The sequence below is a fragment of the Chelonoidis abingdonii genome, chromosome 20, assembly GCF_003597395.2.
Source record: "Chelonoidis abingdonii isolate Lonesome George chromosome 20, CheloAbing_2.0, whole genome shotgun sequence".
Classification (NCBI taxonomy): domain Eukaryota; kingdom Metazoa; phylum Chordata; order Testudines; family Testudinidae; genus Chelonoidis; species Chelonoidis abingdonii.
Window position 1 is genome coordinate 2,649,615 of NC_133788.1, and position 20,097 is coordinate 2,669,711.

At 42.0% G+C, this 20,097-nt stretch overlaps 1 protein-coding gene across 2 annotated transcripts in view; it reads left to right on the forward strand.

Moving 5' to 3' along the window:
* BAZ1B (bromodomain adjacent to zinc finger domain 1B) overlaps nucleotides 1–20,097 on the forward strand; it is an 88,425-nt gene that overhangs the window by 22,406 nt on the left and 45,922 nt on the right. For both annotated transcript variants that reach the window (XM_075074012.1, XM_075074013.1), the window contains exons 5-7: nucleotides 4,727–4,848; nucleotides 6,162–6,359; nucleotides 12,851–14,546. In XM_075074012.1, coding sequence (XP_074930113.1) covers nucleotides 4,727–4,848; nucleotides 6,162–6,359; nucleotides 12,851–14,546 — 2,016 coding nt within the window. The remainder of the gene's footprint in view (nucleotides 1–4,726; nucleotides 4,849–6,161; nucleotides 6,360–12,850; nucleotides 14,547–20,097) is intronic.

Genomic DNA, 20,097 nt, shown 5'->3' on the forward strand with positions numbered 1-20,097 from the left:
CCACTCCCCGGCGAGAGCTCGACAGCCAGGTTAAAACATCTGGAGGGCTGAATGTGGCCCCCGAGCTGTAGTTTGCCCATCCCTGCACTATGGCTTGGGGAGAAGCCCCCCCTTTTGTATATCATATGAGTAGTGCAGCTGGAAGGGACTCCTAAGGTGCGCAAACAAGGCTTGCAGTCCTGCATACCTTTGTAGGTTCACCATCATGGAATGGGAATAAGCAGGCTGGGCAGCTGAAATTGTCAGGTTAGGAGACTTCAGGCAGCTGGGAAGCCATACATTTAACTCTGCTAATGTTGAAAAACTAATTTCATTAGCATTTAAGCTGTTTTATGATTTTTGTGTACATGTGCACAAGTCTGTGGGGGTACTCTTCACAAGTTTAGTGAAAAAAATGTATAGTCATAATGCAATTAAATGAAAAGCAACTTTCTCTAGAGCAAAGCTGAGTATTACTCCTCAAAGGTTTATTTCCACTTGTTTAAAAATGAGTGAAACGTCTTAGAAAGTGAGCCAAAAAATCTGAACAGAGGCAAAGTATTAAACTTCTGTGTGAAAAATGTTTTTCTAAGATTCACTGTGAGCCATTGGAAATAGTTATATAACCTGAACTGTAGCAGTCAAAACACGTTTTTGGACTATCCAAAACATTTGGTAAAGAAAAGGAGACAGCTTCATTTGGATGCTTTAGGGTGTTAATGCCGTTTGGTTAATCCAGGTCTTGCTGGAGAATAACTTGTACCTGTAGAAGACTTTTTTAAAATCAGATTGTAATGCCTAAAAATGTGGTCACATTTTTAACTCTAACCTTTATTATATGTAGTCAATGTATCCACAGCCAAAATGTGTCTTAGCATTCAGACACTGAGTTCTGCTCATTCAGTTCTCTGCTTTCATTTTCTAAGACCCAGATCCTCCAAGCTATTTAGGCTCCTAACTTCCACTGAAATCAATGGGAGTTAGCTGTCTAAATACCTATTGAGGATCTGGAATGAAATGTTTTGCACACAACTTTCATTGTGCTTTTGATCATCAAAAACATAATATAATATGGTAATGTCCCTTCTATGACTATAGTCAGTAATACTGTTAAAATGTTAACAAAATATTTGTAGAACAAATGCATAAGACCAACTTATGACTTCTGTATCCTGAGCAGCCAAGGGTGCCTCTCTTCTTATCTGATCTTGACAAGCAGAGTGTAGCCTCTTCTCTCAGGCCTCTGCTACTGTGTTTTGGGCCTTTCACTTCAGGACCAAGCTAGTGTAATGTGGTGTACGTGGGACATAGCCTTTTAGACTCTGGAAACTAAAGCTAGTGCAGGATGTGGCTGCCCATTTATTAAATGGCACTTCATACAGAGAACATATTATACCTATGCTCTTTAATCTAATCAACAATGCCTCCTTATTAATCTTTGAAGGAGTGTACAGTGTTGGCTGCATAACTTGTAAAGCCACAATGCTTTAGGATCTGGCTGTTGGAGACTGATTCTCTCACCATGCAGTAGTGCTGTAGGTAGAATCAGCTGAAATATTTGAGCTTATGGTCCCCTGGTTTAAAAAGGAGAGATTTTCCATCTTGCATAATAATTTTCTGTGAGGGTGGGATGCTTCCCAGGGTTGTGAGGCACCTTGCTACCATCTGCTCTTAGCATGAGAGTGTCTTCTCTATACCTGCCAGGGATCAGGTCCCTGACAACGCTGGCCACAGGCAGCACAAGTATTACCTTCTCTGGCTCTGCCGTCCCTTTGCAGGCAAGCAGTAAGTACACACTAAGCCCTTCAAGCATTTCTCTGGAGTGCCCAGCCCCTGTTCTACTCAGCACTCACAGATTCACTACTCCCAAAGGAATAGTACACACCAGCTTACTAGTTTTAACTCAGGATCACCACTCTGCTTAACAAACAGCACTTGATAATAAACTTACTCTTTTTTTCACTATAAATATACATAAGAACGGAGATTCAAATAATAGAAAGTAAGAATAGTAGAAACAAATGCTTACATATAAACCAAAATCATAACATGCTTTCTAGAGCCTAAACTTAACTCACGGGGGACATTCCCCTAGCTTATACCAAATTCTTTTCCCAGCGTTGTTAACCAAGATGGCTGAGATCTCCTTTCATAAGATCAAGACTTCTTGCAGTTTCTTTGCAGACTGAAGGATGCCAGTGTGTCTCACTGCACCCCAAGATATACCAGCCCTCTGATTTTCACCTGAAAACTGTACATCTGTGCCCCCACATCTTCCTCTGCTGTTTACCTTTTTCCTATTAACTTCCTTCTGAAGTCTCCGCAAGCCCTTCATTAGCCCTTGACTCAATATGCTAGTACAGTGGTTTTCATCCAGTGGTATGACTACCCCTGGGGGTACGCAGAGGTCTTCTGTGGGTACATCAACTCATCTAGATATTTGCTTGGATTTACAATAAGCTACATAAAAAGCACTAGCGAAGTCAGTACAAACTAAAATTTTATATAGACAGTGACTTTATGCTGCTTTATATACTATACACTGAAATGCAAGTGCAATATTTATATTCCAATTGATTTACCATATAATTATGTGGTAAAAATGAGTTGGTAAGCCATTTTTCAGTAATAGTGTGCTGTGACACTTTTGTATTTTTATGTCTGATTTTGTAAGCAAGTAGTTTTTAAGTGAGGTGAAACATGGGGGTACGCAAGACAAATCAGACTCCTACAAGGGATACAGTAGTCTGGAAAGGTTGAGAGCCACTGTGCTAGTAGACTTTTGTTGTAAGACACACACAATATGCAGTGGTCCAGCAGGGGGATAAGTGTCTCCCATTTCTTGTCTGGAGAAGTTTGTCTCAAGGCACCTGTGAGTGACCTGCCTTTACCTACAAGGCCTAGAGAACATAATTTTCAACATATCTGTATGACTTCTCATATATGTTCCATACATACATCTCACAGTGATTGATGACCAGTGTGACACATGCTTTCATTAGAGACCTCACATGACATTATTTTGGTGAACCAGGGATCTGTGTATCACTGTGCCTTCTGTCAGTCGACATCAGGAGGTCCTTGAGTTACAAAGAAATCCTCGGTTTAGGTACTTGTTCCTCATTGACATTGTCTACCAGATCTTAGCTGCCTTCTGAGCAGACTGCAATGCCATCTTTTTTCCCCTTTGTGTCCAGATTGTAAGTGCAGTGAGGGATAAAGTTGGTTAGATGTGGCAATGTTATGATTTTATTGACACATTGATGTGTGGATAGTTTGTTGCTAGGGATTTATCTTTGATATTTGTATGATGTGCTTTAATTGTTAGTGTTTAGAGGTGCTAAGTTTGTTTAAAATCATAATGTTTACAAATAGACATAATAGTGTATCTAGCCTAGGTCTAGAACAGGGGTTGCCAACCTGAGCCTAAGAAGAAGCCAGAATTTACCAAAGAGCCACAGTAATACTTCAGCAGCCCACGCCCCGCCCCGCCACCTCAGCACCTCCTTCCGATCAGCACCTCCCGTCCCCCTTCCCTGTGCCACCTGCCTGCTGTGTTCAGCTGTTTCGCAGTGTACAGGAGGCTCTGCGTTGGAGGAGGGAGGAGCAAGGGTGCGGCAGACTCAGAGGAAGGGGCCCGGGCTTTGAGGTAAGGGTGGAGGGGGAGTGGGGCCCAGGGTTGAGCAGTGGAAAGTTGGCACCTGTAGCTCCAGCCCCGGAGTCAGCACTTATGCAAGGAGCCACAGGTTGACCATCCCTGGTCTAGAATTTGCCCAAGTACACACACATGATCTTTTTTTAAAAAAAATTCATAGCAATGAGTGTAAAAATAAAACTTGGGGATGGTCTTCCACAGTAAGTTCTCTTTTAATGAGATTTTTTTTTAGGAAAGACAAACTTCTGGCTGTTTTCTGGTCAAGAAATACACATCTGTTCATTCTAGTGGTTGTCATTATTCCTTTAAACAATTTAGGAATTGTAATATGCATATTTCGATAGACTGGACATCTTGTGTTGAAGACAGCTGACCCACTCACTCTCCTGATAGCATCTTTTCTCAGAAACTTAATAACTTAGAATTCTTGCTCACATTTTCATAAGCCATTTAAGACCATTAAAGTTAGCTTATTCTGTACCATTAGTTTGTAGTAAGTCTCCATGGTAGAATTTATTTCCAGATAAGTGATCTGATCAAATTCACCAGCTCTAGTTGGTTGTTAAAATGGCACACTGAAAACATCACTGAGAAATCAATACTTAAAACTTCGGCCTTGCCCTGTTGTGATTAGTACTACAGCTCTTCTGGGATGTGATCATCTACTCTAGCAAGGCCACTGCATTTGCTAGATACTGCTGGAAGGGATGAAGTGAACGGTGCATCTAAGTATCAGTTTCACAACTAGAGCTTTTGGCAGTAACACTGACCAATTTTATCTATTGGTGACCAGCTCAAAGGGTCTGAGCAGGTGTAGAGGACTAGATCCCTATAAAACCGTCCTCTCTGTGTGTAGATGGTTATAGGCAAACCACTGTGAAGATGTGCTCAGTGGTGGTCCCTCATGCATGTTACAGTGTCCGAGGTGGTTTACTGAGGGAACTTGAAAGACTAGGGGGCATTAAAGGAACATGTGACAAGTCTAAGCATGACCTGTTAATGGTATGACTGTAGTCTTTTTTTTAATTCTATAGCCCCTAGTCGGTCTGTCTCAGCAGTGCATCAATAACTGTCTGTCTTCTGGTTGATCAGGTGACCGGGCACGTAGGTCCCCTCGGAAACTTCCTACTTCTCTGAAGAAGGAAGAGAAGAAGTGGGTGCCACCTAAGTTTCTGCCACACAAATATGATGTCAAGCTGCAAAATGAAGATAAGGTGAGTTGCCTGTATGAATCTTCTACTACGCAGTGTGACAGAAAAGGATGAAATAAATAACCACTATGTGCCATCAAGCAGCAGTTAAGATTCTTTTAACCACATTCAGTGTTGTATAGAAATGTTGTCTGAAGCCTTGGTGAGTAAGATGGCTGTTAACTGGCTAATCTCTGATCTGTCTGCCAATTGGTTGATGAAACCTGGCCAGTGATATAAATTTTTTTATTAAAGCTAATGTAAAAAAAAAATAATAATACACAGGTTAAGAAAAGAGCATCTGTACATGTGGGTATAGTGCTTAGATTGTCCACAAATACAAAGTTTGTCTTAAGTCATAAGATACATATAGTACATAATCAGCAATAACCTAAATTTAGGTGAATAAATTTAACAGTACCATTTAGATATTAGCATCCAAATATTCCTGTTCATCACTGATAAAAAGTTGTAGAGTTGTTTGTGTAAAGCAAAATATATCAGAGTGAAGATTGTCCCTCGATAATTGAGAATTTAGGGTGGATTGTCCATTTAGAATACACAATCCGTTAGGAAAGTATTTCAGTTACTTTCCCAATTGTGCTTCTCATCAGCACTGTAGCTCATCCTTCCTGGTATTGCTTGTAGAAGTGATCAAGAGTAACTGCTTATATTGTAACTGCATCTGAAGAAGTGGGTTTTTACCCATGAAAGCTTATACCCAAATAAATCTGTTAGTCTTTAAGGTGCCACCAGACACCTCATTGTTTTTGTGGATATAGACTAACACGGCTACCCCTCTGATGCTTATACTTAATTAACCAGTGATATTTTGAGTGACATCATAGCTAATTACACTTCAGGATGCACTGTTGTTTGCCCCGCTGCAGCATGCTTTCTATCAGCTGTTCACTAGGTAATGTAATCCTGATAGGAAGGCAGCAATGACTTGAAACTAATTATTACAGCTTGCAGAGTAACTCCCCTGGTCTCAAAAAGGTTTTGATAAACTACTCTTTTCTTTAACCAAATATTAATGATTGAGCGTTGTCGCCAAAACAAAGTAGTAGACTTTGGCAAGGAATCCACAACGTAAGTTAACATTTCAAATACTCCAGTGACAGTTTTAGCTAATTGAACATCCCACCAACTTCTCTCAACTCTCAGTGCTACAAGTGCTATTTGTTCTAATCTGAGGTTGCATTGGTGGTGGTCACACAAAGAAAGAGGTAAGAGGTGATGTAATGTACCATACCTGTGCTCTTGTGCTGTGTGTTGTTTGAGATAATATATAAACATTGAATGTTACTGATCTGTCTTGGTGTGATGTTTCAAAGATAATCAGCAACGTGCCAGCAGATAGCTTAATCCGTACAGAGCGACCACCCAACAAAGAAATCCTGAGGTATTTCATCCGCCATAATGCACTACGGGCTGGCACAGGCGAGAATTCTCCATGGGTGGTAGAAGATGAATTAGTGAAGAAGTACTCTCTTCCCAGTAAATTTAGTGACTTTCTGCTAGACCCACATAAGGTAAGAACACTCATTTAAAAATCTGCTTGCAGGGTCGGGCTGGGGGTATGGAAGAGACGCTGGCCAAGATTTTCAAGTGAATAAATTTTTTTGGAGGCTCCAAACTTGAGACATCTTGTAGGGGCTTAGTTTTCAGACTGAAAGCCCTGCATTTTCTGAAAATCAGCTCCATTAAGGCAACTTTAGATGAGCACCTAAAATAGTCATCTTTGAAAAGACTGGCTGGAGTGGGTTTAGTTGGGCTACGGGAGGTTTTAAACCCTCTTAAGGAGTGGAACTAGGTGAGAATAGATGAAGTCTATTGTAAATTGCATTTCTCCTTGCCAATCAGTGGCAATTATATAAGGAGCCCCCACTCTTGGATAAGAAGAAAAATAAGTTTAGTTGGACACAATATTGTCAGCCACAGATCAGTGCAATAAATATTGCTTTTTTCTAGGTGGTCACTCTCAGCAATTTGTCTCAATCCCCTAGCCATCCAGAAAACATACTTGTTTGTGAAACACTGAAGTGTAGAAAATTTGGGTAAAGGAGACCTACAAATGCTATTGTAAGGCAATGTGTTTGTTTAATTAACTTATTTCATTTAGAGGTTTTTACCCCAACACAAGACACTGAAAATCTAGTGGCACAATTACCAAGATTGCATTTTCTTTGCCTTAGACAAGCAATATAAATCCCAACTGTTGAAGCTAACTTGAGATGTCAGGAGTTTACTACATAGGAGAAAACTAACCTTTATCCAGTAGTGTGAATTACTGAATCATTTGTCCGGTTATCGTAATTTAGAGATTGTAGTTGAGATATTAAATATTTTGGTTTTGTAACTGTATTTCCATAGTCTTTGCAGAATTAATACTTCCATATAGTGTGCTGGATTCACAGAACTTAAAATACTTTACAAAAGGAGGCCAGGATTACCCCCTTTTTATAAGTGGGAACTCGCGGTGTAGAGGTGAAGTGATTTGCCCGAGTGCGTTATGTCAGTGGCAGAGCTGAAAATAGGACTTGAATCTCCCAGTCATGTGCCCTATGTTTGCACCATACTGCCACTACAGTAGATAGATACTCTATTCTATTGGCGTGTTATCCTAGATGCTGGCTTGCCATCCCTTAACTGAGGGAGCTACTTCCGGCAACCCTGTGGCAATTATCACATGTACTGAATATTCCACATAGCAATGATAAAAGGAGCTTTCAGTATTGAGGTTAAACAAGACTCATCCCTCACCCCCAAAAGGGCTAACTATTGTGCCATTGGCTCAATATACACCGTATTGAAACCCTGCTGGAGCACAGACTCTGCCCTTGGGAGGTGTGCATGCTGGGAAAGTCCTCTGTTTTTCCTATATGGAATAATTCTAGCATGATTCAAACTTAGTAAAACTGCACCCTAGAACAAAAAGGGATTTCCTTACATCTTTCTGCCTGCACTAGTAGGATGGCTCCGTGCTCTAACAGGAATATTTAGGCTCACATAGAAGTCTAGTGTAGGTTAATTTAAAGGAAAGGTTAATATAAAGTCATTTAACATGCAGACTACCTCTTAATTTGCTGTAGTATTTGGGGCATTCAGTTACTAGAAATACATAATTAAAAAGTACTTACTCAAAGCATTTAAGGGTGGTTAGCATTCAAAGCACCAAAGGAAGCATGCTATCAATGTAAAGAATTTTATTCTATTTGCACTTGCAGGGACTTATCTACACTGCTGCAAGTCTTTGGTAAATAGTGCATTAGCTGTCCCTAGAACAAGAGCACTGTTTTTTTATGAAACTCTTAGCCCTGGTCAGCTTGAGATGGTATTTGAGCCTGAGACACCAGCGTTGTGCCTGTACCCTGTCAATGGAGGGCCTACAGTACATTCTGTTGAGCAAGTGTAGCAAAAAACTTGCAAATCTGTTGTAATCAGTTTTACTTTTGGGGGGAGGAAGCTGCTGTTACTTTCATACCATTCACTGCCTCTTCTAGTTACTTCCTATTAGGAAACAATAAAACTGAATCTGTGGGAGAAGCTTAACATTGTTTGATATTTCACTGTAAATATTTAGGGAGTCTTGACCTTAATTAGGTCATCTGTTGCAATGTTAGAGAATTTTTGCCGTAGCCAATTTCTGGTTTCTTAGAATTTGCCAGTAAAAGTTCTAAGAAGGGAAGTAGAGTAGCATACTGTCTGGAGAACTGGCGAGTGAAGACAGGACATAGGAGCTAAAGTTAAATACCGAGAGCTTGACAGGAAAAAAAAAATTGTCAATATCTGACTGCTCTTACCTCTCAGAAATTTCCCCAACATAGATTTGTTCTCTTCTTGTAAAGAAATGCCTAAACCATATGTTGATTTGATGGACAACTTGTTGCCAAATGTAGCTACTTAAGAAAAAAAAAAATCAGTTATCTATAGTTATGCAAGTACAAAAGAGCCTGCAGGGACAATGTTCTCCTCTGGCTTGACAGTTGTATCAAAGTATGGAATAGAAACTTTTTTGATCACTGGTCCTGGACCAATGCTTGGGGAAAGTTTACTAATCCTAAGAGCATCTGCACTGATACTGCCAAAGTAGAGTTATCCCTGATAGGTTATGAAAGACTGGACTTTCTACTGTGGGCTGTTACAGTTGTTTGTAATCTTGTAAAACATTTTAATAGTCCCAGACAATGTAAAGTCAAAATTTTCACCTATGCTGTTTCCCTCTCTGAAGTCTGCAACGTAAACATACCTTCAGTAAAACACCTGCGGCTGGCCTGGGTCTGCAGGGCTATAAAATTGCAGTATAGTTGTTCGGACTCTGGCTAGAGCCTTGGTTCTGGGACCCTCCCCTCCAGCAGGGTCCTGGAGCCTGGGCTACAGCTAGAGTCCAGACATATACACTGCAATTTTATAGTTCTGCAGCCCAAGTCCTGCAAGTCTGAATCGGCTTAGGCTGGCCATGGTGCTCTTTTTAGTGTAGGCATCCACGTGGCACTCAGGGTATACAAAGGATAAATATAGGCAAACAACACAGGAATGTAGGGACAAGATTAGAAAGGCAAAGGCACAAAATGAGCTCAAACTAGCTACAGGAATAAAGGGAAGCAAGAAGGCATTAGAAGCAAGAGGAAGACCAAGGACAGGGTAGGCCCATTGCTCAGTGAGGAGGGAGAAACAGTAACAGGAAACTTGGAAATGGCAGAGATGCTCAATGACTTCTTTGTTTCGGTCTGCACCGAGAAGTCCGAAGGAATGCCTGACTAACATAGTGAATGCTAATGGGAAGAGGGGTAGGTTTGGAAGATTAAAAAAAAAAAAAAAAAAAAACCCCAGAACAAGTTAAAAATCACTTGGAAAAGTTAGATGCCTGCAAGTCACCAGAGTCTGATAAAATGCATCCTAGAATACTCAAGGAGCTAATAGAGGAGGTATCTGAGCCTTAGCTTATATTCTTTGGAATAATGGAGTGGGAGAGATTCCAGAAGACTGGAGAGGGCAAACATAGTGCCCATCTATAAAAAAGGTAAGTAAAAACAACCCAGGAACTACAAACCAGATAGTTTAACTTCTATGCCAGGGAAGATAATGAGCAAGTAATTAAGGAACTCATCTGCAACACTTGGAAGGTGGTACAGTGTAGAGAATAACCAGCATGGATTTGTAAAGATGAAATTGTGTCAAACCAGTCTGATAGTTTCTTTGATGGATAACGAGCCTTGTGGATAAGGGAGAAGCTGTGGAGTGGTATACCTAGACTTCAGTAAGGCATTTGATATGGTCTTGCATGATATTCCTATCATAAACTAGGCAAATACAATTTAGATAGGGCTACTATAAGGTGGGTGCATAACTGGCTGGATAACCGTACTCAGAGTAGTTGTTAATATTCCCAATTCTGCTGGAAAGGATAACGAGTGGGGTTCTCAGGGGTCTCTTTTGGAGCAGCTCTGTTCAATATCTTCATCAACGACTTAGATATTGGCATAGAAAGTACGCTTATTAAGTTTGCAGATGATACCAAACTGGGAGGAATTGCAACTGCTTTGGAGGACAGGGTCATAATTCAAAATGATCTGGACAAATTAGAAAATGGTCTGAGGTAAACAGGATGACGTTTAATAAAGCAATTGCAAAGTGCGCTTCTTAGGCAGGAATAGTCAATTTCATACATTCAGAATGGGAAGAGACTGTTAGGAAGGATATGGCGAAAGGGATCTGAGGTCATAGACCACAAGCTAAATATGAGTCAGTGTGATACTGTTGCAAAAAAAGCAAACATGATTCTGGGATGCATTAACAGGTGTGTTGTGAGCAAGACACGAGAAGTCATTCTTCTGCTCTATTCTGTGCTGGTTAGGCCTCAACTGGAGTATTGTGTCCAGTTCTGGGCTCTGCATTTCAAGAAAGTTGTGGAGAAATTGGAGAGGGTCCAGAGAAGAGCAACAAGAATGATTAAAGGTCTAGAGAGCGTGACCTATGAAGGAAGGCTTAATGAATTGTGTTTGTTTAGTCTGGAAAAGAGAAGACTGAGAGGGGACATGATAGCAGTTTTCAGGTATCTAAAAGGGTGTCATTAGGAGGAGGGAGAAAACTTGTTCATCTTAGCGTCTAAGGATAGAACAAGAAGCAATGGGCTTAAACTGCAGCAAGGGCGGTTTAGCTTGGACATTAGGAAAAAGTTTCTAACTGTCAGGGAGGTTAAACACTGGAATAAACTACCTTGGGAGGTTGTGGAATCTCCATCTCTGGAGATATTTAAGAGTAAGTTAGATAAATGTCTATCAGGGATGGTCTAGACAGTATTTGGTCCTGCCATGAGGGCAGGGGACTGGACTCAATGACCTCTCGAGGTCCCTTCCAGCCCTACAGTCTGTGAATCTATATACCATAGCCATTTCCTATGTTCAAGAGGCAGAATGTAACCGACTTAAGGGAGAGTAAAAGCAAATGACTCTTCACCCCTGTAACTTCTCTTAAGTGGAAACAAGAGCTGCTTATGTCAGCTGAATGGCACTAAAGTGCCTTCATTACCCTGTGGGTTAGAAAGAATAACACTGTGAGTGCCTGGGAATTAATGTAGTAATTAAGATTACTTCAGGACTTTCATAATCACAACTCTGAGAATCTTCAGGGAGGAAGTTTTCCATGCGTGGCCTTAGCCCAGAGGTAAATTCAAACAATTTTAAAATCTGCAATTGTTGGAAGACAAACCAATCTAGGATTCATTCCTCAATTCTGCCAAAATAACTTTAAGCTGTCAGCATGTTCAACTGGCAAACATGACACGCATTTATATCTAACATAAATGGTTATGAGGGTTATCACTAATATCATGCCGAAAACAACTTTCTCCGTGGGTGGTCTCCTGCAATGTTTATGTGCTGTCTTCAGTGGAGCTCTCTGCAATAAGGGCTTAAAGGGCATTAAAAGAAAACTAAACTTTCATTAAATGGTTAATCTTAATGTAGCAGTAAACATTCAGAAGTCAGGAAATAAGAATGCCAACATTGCTCTGAGAGAGGTAACTTGATTATGATGGGCACATGCTTACTATGTCTGAAATATGTACCTTATTATAGCAATTATTAGAATGTTGAACATCCTGTATCTTTTGTTATGCTTGACATGACAGAATTTTTACTAAAACCTGAACTTTTTCACTCTGACTTCTGATAGTTGCAATAATATTTATAACACAAAGGTTATAAATATTATTGCAAGTCCTCTGTGTTGTTTTTGAGTTTTTGAAATTAACCCATCCAGATGCTCATGACCTGAATCTCAGAAATCAATAGGAGCTGGGGGTGATCACAGCACCTTTAAAAATTAGGCCGCTAAACTACCACTGTGTAGTCCTTTATTGGACCAACTTCTGCTGGTGAAAGCTCATTTTGTCTCTTCCACCAACAGAAGTTGGTCCAAGAAAAAGGCTTGTCACCCACCTTGTGTCTCTGATATCCTGGGATCAACACAGCTACACAAATGCTACAAACAATTGTGTAGTCCTATTGATTAGGTAACACTCCTGAACAGTAGAACTGCATTGACAAATGGATCACTCCAAAGGCTAAAAACCCTCCAAATCCACCCCCGTATTGTCAGGAAAGCCTTCAGAGCAGGCCTCTGAAACTAATGAGTCCTCTTTTTACCGTACAAACTTTCAAGCAAACAAATGCATAAATCTGTGAAAACTAGAAAGCTTTTTCATGTAATGCAGTTGGAAGTAACTTTAAAACATCATTGTAGCAAACAATCTTAACAAACAACAAATTTTAAAGCTGAATGTTAAATCCTCCTAAGATGGGCTGTTAACTTTTATAAACTGAGGAACTCTATAGCAAACTGAAAACCATTGCAGTGGTCTGTGTGTATCCCTCAGTATACTGTGTACTGAACTTACATGTTAAACTGAACAGGGAACAGAACTAAACTTACCTGTTAAAAATAATTATCAGGGAAAGGTTCTTCAGACATTGCCCCTGTTTAGATTGGTTTTATATTAATATCTCTTCTTAAATTCTAGTACATGACTCTCAACCCCTCAACCAAAAGGAAGAGCTCCGGATCACCTGACAGAAAGCCCTCCAAGAAATCCAAAACCGATGGATCTTCACTGGGCCAGCCACTGAGCCCTACGCTGTGGTGTCATGTGCATTTGAAGAAATCTATTATTGGCTCTCCACTAAAAGTGAAGAACTCTAAGAACCCAAAATCCTCCAAAGAGGAGTTGGAGGAGGTGATGAAAATAGTGTCTCCAGGCAAACTTGGTGCTGACTTCCACATTCCTAAGAGGAGCCGACTAGGGAAGGGCAACGAGAAATCCTTAGACAAGAAACTGAAAGGCAAAAGGGTCCTGAATGGGCAGAAGTCCCCTGGGAAATCAAAATCACCCAGGAAAGGTCTGAAGAATCCCAAGATGAAACTGAAACAAATGACACTACTGGACATGGCAAAAGGCACCCCTAAGGTGTCTAGAACTCCTAAGAACTCAGCAGGGACTCCCAGGTCCTCCAGCAAACCCCAGAAACATCTTCCTCCTGCTGCGCTCCACCTCATTGCCTATTACAAGGAAAACAAAGACCGGGAGGATAAAAAGAGTGCCCTTTCCTGCATCATCTCCAAAACAGCCCGGCTACTCTCAAATGAGGACCGTGCCCGCCTTCCTGAAGAGTTGCGAGGGATAGTACAGAAACGCTTTGAACTCTTAGAGCACAAAAAGAAATGGGCCTCCATGACAGAGGAACAGCGCAAGGAGTATCTGAAGAAGAAACGGGAGAAGCTGAAAGAGAAACTAAAGGAGAGAGCAAAAGAGCGGAAGGAAAAGGAGATGCAGGAAAAACTGGAAAAGCAGAAGAGGTATGAGGACCAAGATCTTAAAGGAAAGAATTTGCCTGCTTTTAAACTAGTGGATACTCCAGAAGGACTTCCCAATACTCTCTTTGGGGATGTGGCCATGGTGGTGGAGTTCCTGAGCTGTTATTCAAGCTTACTGATGCCAGATGCTCAGTATCCCATTACAGCAGTCTCCTTGATGGAGGCTCTGTGTGCAGAGAAAGGGGGCTTTCTCTACTTGAACCGGGTGCTGGTCATTCTTCTGCAGACCCTGCTGCAGGATGAAATTGCTGAAGACTATGCTGAGTTGGGAATGAAACTCTCAGAAATCCCCCTTACCTTGCATTCTGTTTCTGAGCTTGTCCGCCTCTGTCTACGCAAGTCAGATGTGCAGGAGGAAAGTGAGGTTTCTGATAATGTAGATGAGAGCAAGGATTCAGCTACCTTTGAGGATAATGAGGTACACGATGAGTTTTTGGAGAAGTTGGAGACATCAGAGTTCTTTGAGCTGACATCTGAGGAGAAGCTGCAGATAGTCACAGCACTCTGCCACCGAATCCTAATGACGTACTCCGTGCAGGACCATGTGGAAGCAAAGCAGCAGATGTCAGCTGAGCTTTGGAAGGAGCGGCTAGCTGTGCTGAAGGAAGAGAATGACAAGAAAAGAGCAGAAAAACAGAAACGGAAAGAAATGGAGGCTAAAAACAAAGAGAACGGGAAAGATGAGAATGGGGTGGGAAGGAATGACAAGAAAAAAATTGAGATGGTAAAAACAGAGCAACAGATGGAAATAGAGGCTGAAGATATGATCAGTGCTGTGAAAAGCAGGAGACTTCTTTCCATTCAAGCCAAGAAAGAGAAGGAGCAACAGGAGAGGCAAATGAGAGGTACAGTACTAGAGTACTGGAGAGGGTGTGGGGGAACGGGATACAAAAGTAATGTAAAAAATTCAGTTCTCCATTTCCAGTAGTGTTACCTGGCCATGAGGGATTTTATGGCTGGTGTCGATTAAGGTCTCTAGTTCTCTTGATGTGAGGCATTGTGCAGCCTGCAGGATTTTCAAAGCCACAGCTATGTGGTGCTTTAATATTACTCCAGTAGCTCAAACTTTGGTGTGTTATGTGTCAGATCCTCTTCTTTCAGTTTTGCCTCTTCAGAAATCCCCCACAAAGTACCTTTCTAGTTCTCGCACATGGGGAGGGTTGGAAAGCAGCAAGCCTAGTTGGAGCACAGCCATGCACTGCTCAGCACAGAGACCTGGTCAGGCCGGGCTCTGCAGCTGCACTGCCCCAGGAGCTCGCAGCTCCGCTGCCCAGAGCATTGCACCCGCAGCACAGTGAGCTGAGGCGGCGGGGGAGGGAGGACAAGGTGGGAGGAGCTAGGGGCTAGCCTCCCAGGCTAGGAGCTCAGGCTGGGCAGAACGGGCTGGATGTGGCCCGTAGGCGGTAGTTTACCCACCTCTGCTCTGTAGGCTCCGTTGTAGGAGATGAAGGGGAATGGAGTTTGAGGAATTCAGAAGGCCAGGTAGAGAGGCCTGGAAGGGTCCCCTTCCTTGGGATCATCTGGTCCAGGCCACCCCTGTGCCTGGATCATAGAAGAAAATGAAAGAACAGCTGTTAGTTTTTATTCTAGTATTTATTTCCTTTTGTTTTATGGCAGAAATAGCAGCAGCTGAACACAGGTAAAAAGAATAAGCTCCTGTTCCCTCAAGCACTGATTTCCAAAGGTGTCCATGATGGTTGTAATAAACCCTAGGTCCCCAGAATCAATCCAGGTGTGGCGGCAGCTGTGGACCCTGTTTCATGCAATTTTCCAGGTGTGAGGAACCTCTGTCCCCCATGCCACTGAGTGGTTCCTCATGTGGGACAAGAACCTGATGAATCAGGAAATGGAACAAATACATCAAAAATGAGAAATGGCGTAAATATACCATAGACACCATGCATCTGCACTAGGATGGCCAGGTGTCTGGGGGACCTAACAGGGTCTGGTCAGATCAAAATCTGATTTCTGCAGGCAGGGGAGGTGATGGGTCATCACCTGTGCCAGCCCCTACTCAGCCTTGGTCGCCTCCTATCTGAGACAGGTAACTGCAGCTCCCAGCCCTGGCTTTAAAGGCAAGTCCCTACTGACCAGAGGAGAGGGGAAAAGCAGTATGTATGTGGGGTGGGGGTGCGGGGCAGATTCCCGCACTCCTGCTGGTGTCATTTTTTAAAATATTACAAAGTTGGCAACCCTAAGCTGCGCAGAGCATTGTACGATCAGTGCAGGGAGAACACCCAAAATAGGATTGTGAGTGTGAAAACATGGTACTTTTGCAACTTTCTCTAGTTCAGTCACAACTGTAATTGTTCAGTAGAGATGTAGCTAGGGAAATGCAGCATTGGGTCTCAGGTGGAAATTTCCTTCACTACCATAAAGGCTAGAAACCTATGGAGAGTTTGTTTTAAATGAAACTGAGATTCAGCAGCAAATCACATAGCCTGTTAAGGCCCTGTCCATATCTGTTGTCATCCCTTGAGATTCTATGCTGTCTCTGTAGGAGACACCTTCTAGTCCTATGGCTTCCACTGCTATCTCTGTGCTAATGCCAAGCCTGCTGCTCCACTCCCCATTCTTCAAGAACCACTCTGATGTCATCTTTCGGTTGTCTCACCACTCTCTGAAACTCAGTCTCAGTCTTTCCTCATAAGTAGTCTCCTTCTGCATCATTCTTGACAACTCCACTGTCCTTGCCGTCTACTTGCCTTGCAACCTCTCTCACCTTTGTAAAGTGCTCTACTCTGCCTTCAGCTTTTTGTCAGTCCTGTTGCTGCTGATTTATTACTAAAATCTGTTTTAAAAAAAACAAACAAACACCAGGGTGGTGGCTTCTGTCACCCCAGTTTTTGCCATAATTGTCAGTTTTAGGGTCAACGTCTATAATCAGAGGAGAGGGGATGAAATCTTATGCCCCATGAGGCTCTTATTGCTTGCTGACCGGCTCAAATCCTACTTTATGAGGAAGCTGTCAACCAGGAGCCCTCTTTATGCAATGTGGTTTCAAACAGGAAATAAAACCCGTTTGTTTTGTGGATGTTGAGTTTAAAGTAAAAGCTGTCTTCCAGTGTGACTGGCTTTGGTCAGAACAAGCGTTTCTGTTGCTTGATATATCCCTCTGTTTTTGAGTAGGAACATTCTCTCTTCCCCCCCCACCCCCCTAAACTTTCTTGTTCATTATTAGCTCTTAATCTGAAAACCCAGTTATTAACCTGAGTAGTGTGAGAGTTTTGAGCATGAAAAGGTATCTTGGATAATGATGCACTTCAGATGGAAAAAACTCAATTTAAAAGGAAGGAGGAATGTGGCACATGAATGGAAGTCAAGAGATCCAAGTTCTCTTCTTACTCTGCCACAAGTAGTAATCTTACGCAAATCACTTAGTCTCTGTTTCTCAATCATTAAAATGGGAATAATATATTCCCTACCTCATAACTATGTTAAGCTTTACTCTTTATCATTTGTAAAGTGCTCAGGTATAGTGACGGATGCCATAGATGTTATCTACAAATGACTTTGCTGTTTTGCATTCTAATTGAAATGGCCCAACTAGGCACGGGAGGTAACATTTTTGCAGCGAACACGGAAATAAAGTACTATTGTACAACTTGCATTGCTGTGTTGTGATTGGAGGGAGTTACCAATAGGACAAAATCCTTGCAATCTGATCCGACTTGTTGAAAAAATGAGTTTCCATGCTTTGAGGAAAGCGACAGAAATCTTGGAGACCTCAAAGTGCAGAAACTGCTCTTCCTAGCATATAGGACTTTCCCTGTCTTCTTTAATCAGTCAGACATAGGAATTGACAGGACTCAAAAAACTTCCCAGGCACGTACTGGCTAGAGTGCAGAACCTACCAATCATACCTTGATGTGGAGAATGAGGTGGGTGCCCACCAATGAGCTTCCTGGGCAATACTTTAGTGAGAAGTCCAGCACTCACCAGGGCTGCTGGGATTCTTGGGGACAGCACCCCTGTATGGGCTCCATCTTTCTACTAGCATCTGGCTGATAGGCACCTCAAACTTGCTGCCTTTCCTGTCTTGATCTGGCTACTAGAAGAGAGAGAGCTTCATCTCCCCACAAATCTATTTCTCCCCCTTGCCCTACAGAGCATTCTGGCAGCAGCAATGAGACAGTCTTCCTTCAAAATATGCCCTTCTCAGCTTTTCCAACCAGCAAAAGATGAAACTATCTCACTATGGCCCATATGGTTCTGGGTATCAGCAGTGAAACTGATCAGAATTGTAGGTTGCACTGTGTTGGTTGGGAAAGCTCTGAGGAGGGACAGAGGCACTGGAGCTCTCTGCTGTCCCAGGAACAAATTGTATTCATTGTATGTTCAGGTGCCATTTGGAGGTTTACTTTGCAATCTTAAGGGCTGGAAATGTAATTTTCTGAGAACTTAAATTCAATAGAAATTGATGGTGTGTGTTCTGTCACGAGACATGACAAACTTCTCACTTGTCAATGGTGAATGGAGTTTTCAAGCCATGGTGGTGGTCAAACCAAATTGATACTCCTAATCTGGTATCATATCAGCAGTTAGGATGCCAAAAGTAGTGCTTTAAAATCATAGACTTTAAGGTCAGAAGGGACCATTATAATCATGTAGTCTGATCTCCTGCGCAGTGCAGGCTACAGAATCTTACCCACCCACTCCTGTGCAAACCTGTGTCTGAGCCATTGAAGTCCTCAAATCATGGTTTAAAGACTTCAAGGTGCAGAGAACCTTGCAGCAAGTGACTGGTGCCCCACGGTGCAGAGGAAGGCGAAAAACCCCTAGGGCTTCTGCCAATCTGCCCTGGAGGAAAATTCCTTCCTGACCCCAAATATGGCGATCAGCTAAATCCTGAGCATGTGGGCAAGACTCACCAGCCAGACACCCAGGAAAGAATTCTCTGTAGTAACTCAGATCCCACCCCATCTAACATCCCATCATGAGCCATTGGGCATATTTACCACTACTAGTCAGCCTAACTTTGGCAATTAATTCATCTATCTCATTATACCATCCCCTCCATAAACTTATCAAGCTTAGTCTTGAAGCCAGATATGTCTTTTGCCCCCACTTCTCCGCTTGGAAGGCTGTTCCAGAACTTAACTCCCCTGATGGTTAGAAATTTTCGTCTAATTTCAAGTGTAAACCTCCTGATAGCCAGTTTGTATCCATTTGTTCTTGTGTCCACATTGGTACTGATCTTAAATAATTCCTCTTTCTCCCTGGTATTTATTCCTCTGATATATTTATAGAGAGCAACCATATCTCCCCTCAGCCTTCTTTTGGTTAGGCTAAAGAACCTGAGCTCTGAGTCTCCTTTCATATGACAGGTTTTCCATTCCTCGGATCATCCTAGTAGCCCTTCTCTGAACTTGTTCCAGTTTGAACTCATCCTACTTAAACATGGGAGACCAGAACTGCACACAGTATTCCAGATAAGGTCTCCCCAGTGCCTTGTAGAACGGTACTAACACCTCCTTATCTTTACTGGAAATACCTCGCCTGATGGACCCCAAGACCGCATTAGCTTTTTTAACTGCCATATCACACTGGCAGTTCATAGTCATCCTGTGATTAACCAGTACCCTGAGGTCCTTCTCCTCCTCTGTTACTTCCAACTGATGCCTTCCCTAGCTTATAACAATAGTTCTCGTCATTTAATCCCTAAATGCATGACCTTGCACTTTTCACTATTAAATTTCATCCTGTTACTCTTACTCCAGTTTAAAAGGTCATCCAGATCTTCCTGTACGATATCGCAGTCCTTCTCTTTATTGGCAATTCCTCCTAGCTTTGTGCGGATGACACAATTTATTAGCACATTCTCACTTTTTGTGCCAAGGTCAGTCATAAAAGGATTAAACAAGGTTGGTCCCAAAACCAGTCCCTGAGGAACTCCACTAGTAACCTCCTTCCAGCCTGACAGTTTACCTTTCAGTATGACCCATTGTAGTCTTCCCTTTAACCAGTTCCTTATCCACCTTTCAATTTTCATATTGATCCCCATCTTTTCCAATTTAACTAATAATTCCCCATGTGGAACCATATCAAATGCCTTACTGAAATCGAGGTAAATTAGATCCACTGCGATTCACTCCATTAGCTTTTTTCACGCCATATCACATTGACAGCTCATAGTCATCCTGTGATCAACCAATACCACTCACCCATTGAGGTCCTTCTCCTCCTCTGTTACTTTGCCCATGCTGATGTCTTTCCCAGTTTATAACAAAAATTCTTATTAACCCTAAATGCATGACCTTGCACTTTTTCACTATTAAATTTCATCCAAATTACTATTTCCAGTTAACAAGAGTCATCCAGATCTTCCTGTATGATATCCCTGGTCCTTCTCTGTATTGGCAATACCTCCAAGCTTTGTATCATCCGCAACTTTAT